The sequence below is a fragment of the Cebus imitator genome, unplaced genomic scaffold (genome assembly GCF_001604975.1).
Source record: "Cebus imitator isolate Cc_AM_T3 unplaced genomic scaffold, Cebus_imitator-1.0 Scaffold82, whole genome shotgun sequence".
Taxonomy (NCBI): domain Eukaryota; kingdom Metazoa; phylum Chordata; class Mammalia; order Primates; family Cebidae; genus Cebus; species Cebus imitator.
This window is the reverse complement of record NW_016107397.1, coordinates 4,255,905-4,264,519: the sequence shown is the minus strand read 5'-3', so window position 1 is coordinate 4,264,519 and position 8,615 is coordinate 4,255,905. Positions and strand designations below refer to the sequence as shown.

The 8,615-nt window shown below is 40.2% G+C and overlaps 1 protein-coding gene across 1 annotated transcript in view; it reads right to left on the bottom strand.

Moving 5' to 3' along the window:
* TRIM4 (tripartite motif containing 4) overlaps positions 1 to 8,615 on the bottom strand; it is a 30,862-nt gene that overhangs the window by 14,103 nt on the left and 8,144 nt on the right. Inside the window, exons 2-5 of the mRNA XM_017533653.2 lie at positions 6,664 to 6,759; positions 5,659 to 5,889; positions 503 to 525; positions 145 to 242 (exon numbers count right to left, since the gene is read on the bottom strand). Coding sequence (XP_017389142.1) covers positions 145 to 242; positions 503 to 525; positions 5,659 to 5,889; positions 6,664 to 6,759 — 448 coding nt within the window. The remainder of the gene's footprint in view (positions 1 to 144; positions 243 to 502; positions 526 to 5,658; positions 5,890 to 6,663; positions 6,760 to 8,615) is intronic.

Below are 8,615 nucleotides of genomic sequence, written 5' to 3'. Positions count from 1 at the left end.
TTGACCAGGATGGTCTCGATCTCTTGACCTCGTGATCCACCCGCCTCCGCCTCCCAAAGTGCTGGGATTACAGGCGTGAGCCACCGCGCCCGGCCCTATTTGAAAGATTTCTAAGGAGTCTCAAGTCCTATAAATTCTGCTCACCTTGAAATCGCTTTAGCATTTCCTTCATCAATGGTATCTGACACACTGTTTTCATCTTTGGAGCTTCAAGGGAATAGTTCACATCCTGGATCTCACTCCTAAGAAAGTAGAGAAGACTGATCTTAGCAGACAACTAGGGTAACCAAGACCCCCACTTGCAGTCAAAGGTTCTCAGCCCAAAGTTCAGATGGCTTTTGTTCCCATTCCTCCTTGCAGAAACGATCAGGAGAATTCTTCCTCAGATCCCCTTCAGGGTGTGCTCCGACTGACCTGTGGAGCCTAGGCCTTGTTTCCCCTCTGCTCAGCCTGTACCTTTACCATGCCACCCAGGGCCCCATAAGAGAACAGGAGTGCATACCTGGTCAACACATCTTTCGGATTCTGTGAAAAGAAGGGAGAAATAAGCAAGTTATGAACCTTCTCCTAGAGACCTGGGACACAACTATGTGAGCAGGTATTTTCTGACAGTTGCTTTTGCTCACGTCACATATGATCTTCTGCTGCCAAAGCCAATGGATTGACAGAATCTGGTCCTTTCTTTCATTGGTTCCTCTGCACTATTCGACAATGCTGACTGGTCCCTTTCCTAAGCCCCTACTCTTTCTCCTTGGGCATCATGACATGAACTGGCTCCTGGCTTCCCGCCAGCCTCCCCAAGTAGTTTCCATCACAGAGCCCGCTCCTATGCCTGCCTTTTGGTGGAGTCCTCAGAAGCTCCAGCTTTGAGCTTCCACTCTTCTCCTTCCCTTTGTCTTACAAGATTACTTTTAAATTATAATCATAAGGGATATTTTATTTTGCCCAAGTCCAAAGAGTTTTTTCTACAGGTATATTTTACTAAACTTTAGGGAACTGAAAAATCCCTAAGTTGTGACAGAAAAGAGAAAAACAGAAAATTTTCCCAACTGATTTTTCAGAGACTATTATAATCTTGGTCCTTAAGCCGTGAAACAAAATATTAGAAAAAAAATATAGACCCGTTTTACTTAAACACATAGATGCAAAAATTCTAAGTAACAAAATCAGGTAACCAATGCCAACATGTATTTAAAAAATACAGCTCCTCCAAAAACCTGTAACCCAGCCTAATCATGAGAAAATCATTAGACAAATTCCAATAGGGGGGAAGCCTACAAAATACCTGAGCAGCACTCCTCAAAACTGTCAAGATCATCAAAAACCAGAAAAGTCTGAGAAAATGGCACAGCCAAGAGGCAACTAAGGAGAAACAATGACAACCAAATATAATCTGGTATCCTAGGTGTGGGTCTAGAGAATAAAATGAACACTAGATAAAAACTGAGGAAATGGAAATAAACGACAAACTCTAGTTAATAATACTATACCACTGGTTCATTAATTGCAACAAATGAACCATATTAACACTAGATGTTGACAACATGGGAAACTGGGTAAAGGGGTATGTGACAACTCTGTCCCATCTTCTCAACTTTTTTGTAAATCTAAATTGTTCATTAAAAAAATGGTTAATTACCACATGAAAAGTGCTCAATCTCATTAGTTATCAGGAAAATAGCTTCATCTGGACAGGCGCAGTGGCTCATGCCTGTAACCCCAGCACTTTGGGAGGCTAAGGTGGGTGGATCACTTAAGGTCAGGAGTGTGAGACCAGCCTGGCCAACACAGTGAAACACCATCTCTACTAAAAATACAAAAATTAGCCAGGCATGGTGGCAGGTGTCTATAATCCCAGCTACTTGGGAGGCTGAGGCATAAGAACTGCTTGAGCCTGGGGGGCAGAAGTTGCATTAAGCCAAGATGGTGCCAATGCACTCCAGCCTAGCAACAGAGTAAGACCCTGTGTTAAAAAAAAAAAAAGAAAATATCTTTATCAAGGAAAGGTGTATATATATATCCACATACGTTTAGGAAGAAGGAAGGGGTGCTGACTCAGGGCAGAAGATGACATTCTGCACCCTTCAAGATGGCTAAATTAAACAACTGACAAATCTAAGTATTGGTGAGGATGCAGAGCAACTGGAACTCTAACTTTACACATTGGTAACAATACTGTAAACTAGAACCATCACTTTGCACCAGTTTGAAAATGGTTTGCAATCATCTACTAAAGCTGAACACACATGTATGTTCTATGACCCGGAATTGTTCTCACAGGTATACAACTAATAGAAATGTATATAAATGTGCAGCCAAAAAGATATGTTCACAAATATCCCTGTTTTTTTTTTAAATAACAATAAGAACAGAAATCATCCAAATTTCCCTCTAAAGAAAAATGTATAATATGCTTTGGTATATTAATATAATGGAATATGACAGGCACTACTGACGTTTTGGTCTGAATAAGTCTTTGCTGAGAGCTGAAGGCAGGCATGTCTTGTACATAACAGAATGTTTGGTAGCATCCTACACACAAGAGATGCTAACAGTAACCACCTTCGAGGTGTGACAACCAAAAATGTCTCCACAAAATGTCAGATTTTGCACTCAGGGAGCCAAATCACCCTGATTGAAAACACTGGTGTATAGCAATGAAAAAAATACCTACTGCATGGATTCATCTCACAAACGTAATGTGAGCAAAACAAGCCAATACAAAAGAGTGCATCCTGTAAGATACTCACTCAAAAATACGCACAACGAGTGCCAGGCGCAGTGGCTCATGCCTGTAATCCCAGCACTTTGCAAGACCGAGGCAAATGCATCACTTGAGGTCAGGAGTTCGAGAACAGCCTGGCCAATATGGCAAAATCCTGTCTCTACTAAAAATACAAAAATTAGCCAGGCGTGGTGGCACATGCCTGTTACTTGGGAGTAACATCCCAGCTACTTGGGAGGCTGAGGCAGAAGAATTGCTTGAACCCAGGAGGCAGAGGTTACAGTGAGCTGAGATCACATCACTGCACTCCAGCCTCGGCAATACAGCAAGATTCCATATCCACCAAAATAGCTTTTTAAAAAATTAGCCAGGCATGGTGATATGCACTGGTGGTCCCAGCTACCTGGGAGGCTGAGGCAGGAGGATTGCTTGAGTTCAGGAGTTTGAGACCAGCCACTCCAACATCGTGAAAAAATGTAGATACAAATTAATATCAAAAAAAAAAAAAAAAAAGCAAAACGAAACAAGAGTATGAGAGGTCCAGAAGGAGGCTACCCTTTGAGGAGACAGGAAGGGGGTACTGACTGGGGACATGAGGAAGCTTCTAGGATGCTATGTGTGTTCTACTTTTTGACTTCAGTAGTAGTTACATGAGTGGTCCCTTTGTGATATGTCAAGCTTATGATTTATACATTTTTCTCCATGGGTGTCATACTTTTTTTTTAAATAGAGACAAGGTCTTGCTAAGTTGCCCAGGCTAGTGCAAATTCCTGAGCTCAAGAGATCCTCCCACCTCAGCTTCCCAAAGTGCTGGGATTACAGGCATGAGCCACTGTACCCGGCCTTAAAATGTGTTTTAATATTTATTTTATTATGACAATAAATGTAACAACTTGCCAAAATGTGTGGAATACAGAGCAATACTTAAAGGTAAAAGTATAACAAATAAATTTACCAGCAAACAAAAGGGTAAATATAAATAAGCCAAGCATTCCAACTCAAGAAGTTGAAAACGAGAGAAGAAACCCAAAGACCAATTTAAACAAAATAGCTGGGGATAGTGCCTCACACCTGTAATCCCCCAACCCTTTGGGAGGTCAAGGTGGGAAAATTACTTGCACCCAGAAGCTCGAGTGTGCAGTGAGCTATGAACACACCACTGTACTCCAGCCCAGGTGACAAAGCAAGGGCCTGTCTCAAAACCTACATAAATAAAATAAAAATAAAGATAAACAAAAAACAGCAGATATTATTGGTTTCACTGCAGCATTATTTGTAGTGGTGACGGTGTTGGAGGCAACCGGGGTTATCTATTACTGGAAAAAGGAAGAGGTAAAACATGAAGGATACACACGTGAGTTAGAAGTGGGACATGGGGTAAAAGTGAAGGAATAAATTTTAAAAATGGATGGATAGATAAGTACAGTAAATTCTTTCAGGCTCTGAGATTCTATGTTTGTTTCATTTTTTATTTGTTTACCTTGTTTTTTGGGGACAGTCTTACTCTGCAGTGCAGTGGCACGATCTCGGCTCACTGCACAATCTGTCTCCTGGGTTCAAATGATTCTCCTGCCTTACCCTCTCAAGTAGCTGGGACTACAGGTGCCTACCACCATGCATGGCTAATTTTTGTATTTTTAGTAGAGACGGAGTTTCACCATGTTGGCCAGGGTGGTCTCAAACTCCTGACCTCAGGTGATCTACCCGCCTCAGCCTACCAAAGAGCTGCGATTACAGGCATGAGCTACTGTACCCAGCCCCACTTTCATCTTTTTTAATCATTTCCCTAACTTTGCATTTCTGTTTGCTGATATAATTTTTTTGTAAGCATTCTGCCGGTTCACATGTATCTCAGAGGTTTCAAATTCTAATTAGATGTTAAGCCTGTATTTTAAATGCGTTATTTCAGATTCTTTCATGACACACATTTGGATATGTACTTGGAACTTCACTGCTTAATCATGTTGTAAAACCTTTACACAATTCTTGGAAATCATTACATTTAATATTAAACGTTGTATCTATCACATAAAACCTAGCTAGCAATTTCTTATTGATAATAACTAGTGGGTGGGTCCAGGTTTCTCTCTTCCTTTAGAACAGAATGTTGTCTCTTGCTTACGAAAAAAAATAGTAATGGTACACAGAAAATGTTCTTGAGAATATCTTTCAGAGATCATTTCACCTTCAGTCACATGATACGGAGGAAAGAGAAGTTCTGAGACATCTGAGGCCCAACATGAATTATTTCAGCAAAAAAAAAAACAACAAGGACAGTCACAAATGTAGGACCCTACCCAGAAACTAAAAGAAGCTATAAGGATACTTCACCTAAAGAGAATATAAAGGTAAAGATTTAAGTCAAAGGAAGGCCTTTTGATAACAAACTGGCCTAAAGACGCAACCTTAAATGCTGAGTTACAATTGTAATCTTTTGAATGTTGCCAGATATTGGAAATTATTTAAATGAAAGCATCACTCAAAATATGGGGATAAGAACAAAGTTTAATTAAGCTGTGATTGTAATAAAAGTAAGCGAGAAAGATAAGCTTCTCTTATTGTTGATACAATTATGTTCTTGGGAGTTTTATGCTTGCTTTGTTTTATTGTTTAATAAAGAATTATAAATGTACAAATAAGAAGAATGAAAAAGTCTCAGATGTGCTAAGTCTCCGATCCTAGATGGAACTATGAGACCATGTGAATCAACTTATCTCCTATGACCTGAGCTCAGCATACCTAAATTTCACATTCATTTCCTTTGAATGGTGAATCTTTGACTTTTTAGTTGTGTGACAGCAGTAACAGAACTAGCAACAGAGATAAGACACGTCTATGAAACCCACTCACCCGGAAGGACATTCAGCTCTTAAGACAAGAGGGAGTTCAGTTATGAAGGAAGACATGACCATCCCCACCCATAACTGTCTCACCTGCAACAGCTCCAGGGTGGAGGCCTGCCTCTTCTCCCCAACCTCTAAGATGAGTTTCTTCAATGAAGCAATCATTTGATTGAGTTTTAACCTGTTCTCATTCAGCTTCGTCTTTGTCTCTTCTTCTTCTTTGCTCAGTCTCTGAAGAAACAGGTCCTCTTCTTCAACCAGGAAGTTGTGCAGCTTTGAAAACTCCGTGCTGATTCTCATTCGCTGACTCTTTATCTTATCCTACGGCCACATAAGATTTGCTCACTCCTTTTTCTGCCTGACCCCAGCTACTAAATTCCTTACACAATTCCCCAGTAATCCACAGTCCTTTCCATCTTAATCAATCCCTCTAAAAAAGCTCCTGCCCATCCCCCTAAATTTCCATTACTCCTTTATTTATACCTACTTGATAGCTCTATACTAGTCATTATAGTATTCATTCATTCTTCCTAACATTTCAGTCTCCACTACTGACAAGTTTTAAACTAAAACAAACTTTCAAATCTACCACTTAGTTTAGCCCTCAGAACACTGGTTTAGTTTTGTTAAATCTTTAGGACTGTGTGTGTGTGTGTGTGTATGTGTGTGCGCATGAGCACCCATGTATACTTCCCAACTACAATTGGCCTCCCTGAAAGCAAAGTCCATTCATCTGTTTCCTTCCACAATACCATGGGCCCAAACCGACTCCAATGTAGGGAGTATATTTAGGAAAAAGTAAGAAGGATGGGGCGCTCCCTTAAAGTAGAGACATGGAGATGAAATATGTGGAACTCATATCACCCAAAGCCACTGGCAGCAGGGACAGGTACTTCCTCTCCTATCCCCGTATCTACAAGGCGGCTGACAACTGATGACACCCAGAAAGCTCTTCTTTCAATCACATGCTATGGAGGAAACAGAGGTTCTGAGGCATCCTGCAAAACACCATGACCAAAAGGACCTCAAAGTAAGAAATGTCCCAGACCAAAAGGACCTCAGGAGCAAGAAATGTCCAACCACTTCTGCTATTACCTTCCACTGTGTAGCGTTCTTTGCTTCTGCGTCCTGTAATTGCAAGACTCTCTTCATCTTGGCCCCAAGATCACGCTGAGACTGAAGAAGTTTCTCCTGCCAGCAGAAACACACACAGGTAAGAAAACATGTCTCCAACCACCATCATCTTCTTTTTTCTTTTTTTTTTTTTTTTTTTNATCTCTTACTCTATGGTCATTATCTGCTATTGGCATAAACATATACCCATGTATATATATTTTCTAAATCAGCTACATTTTTTTTTTTTGAGACAAAGTCTCATTTGTCACCCAGGCTGGACTGCAGTGGCCTGATCATGGCTCACTGCAGCATCAGTCTCCCAAGCTCAAGTGATCCTCCCACCTCAGCCTCCCAAGTAGCTGGGACTACAGGCACACTCCACCAGGCCCAGATAATTTTTTTATGTTTCGTAGTGACAAAGTCTCCCTATGTTGCCCAGGCTGGTCTTGAACTCCTGGGCTCGACAGATCCGCCCACCTCAGCCTCCCAAAGTGCTGGGATTACAGGAATGAGCCACCGTGCCTGGCAACTTCATTTTTTAAGAGCTAAAAGTCACTTAATCAAAACAGAATGAGATTGAGAAAATACTGAAGATAGTCACAGGCCTCTGATAAGAACTATTCTGGCCTGAAAAAATCACAACACTGTATTGAGTTTTCCTAGTAAGCTGGCGAAAACTAAAAACCATTAAAAGAATAACAAATATCTACTCCTGGCAGGGAGAAGGCCTCAGGCACCACAGGAGATGAAAAAGGTGTATTTTTTTTGAGGGACAACTGCCAGGATTTAACAAAATTTAAAATGTGTATAATGCTACTTCTAATAACCTATGCAAACAAAACATTAGTAAAAATAACCAATATGTAAAGAAATGGTCACTACAGCATTATTTCTTATCCACTAATTAGGAAATATTAAATAAATTATGGTATATTGATACCTTGCATCAATTTCAAGTAGCTGTCTATATACTGACATGAAATACACAATAAGTTGAAAGCAAGCTGTAAGACAATATGTATTGTATAATTCTGTATTGAAAAGACTAAACTTGTGTATGCACATATGTGTTCATCTGTGTGTGTGTATTTGTATGTGAAGACAAGGGAAATCTGGAAAGATTTATACCGAAGTATTAATGCTGGCAATTTCCAAAGAATAAGAATGGCTTACAAGTTGGGAGGTGGGGTACTAGAAATCTTATACATTTTTGCTTTAATTTCTACAAGTGTCATGTACCATTTTTATAATTTAAAAACCCGAGTAAGTTATTAAAAAGTAAAGCAAGTCAATGAACATTGACAAATTGGGCTGAGGAGCAGCACCCAATAGTAGAATGTCAGCTGCAAGTGCAGAGATGGAGGCAGAGACAGGTTAGAGAAACATGCAAGAGAAAAACCCATAGGAACTGATGACCAAATGGCTGCAGGAGGAGAGTCCACATTTAGCCCCTGGGTTCTGGTTTAAGTAACCAGATGGACTGTAGGTTATTTATCAAATTTAAAAATATAGGAAGATAAGCAGTGTGTAAATGGAGAAAGGAAAATAAATTTCACCTAAATAAATTGAGTCTGAGATGCCTGTGGGACATGCAAGTGGATATGTTAGCAGTAGAGTCAGGAAGGAGAGCTATGCTGCAGAAGCAGATTTCGGGATTAAAGAACAGGTGGCAGTCAGAGCCTTGGGTGAGTGTACAATCACCCAATAAGATTCTACAGAATAAGAGGATGAAGGGTAGAACTGGCAACAGCTACATTTAAGCAGTATGTAGAGGATAAAAATCCTGCAAAGAAGCTAAGGTGAGCAGCTGGTGAAAAACCAAGAGAGAATAAAGGAAGAGACCATTTCAATTACAAAACTAGTGAATAGTGTCAAATGCTGGACAGTGGCCTGGGGCAACTTTCTATAAGTCTGAATATATGTCAAAAAAA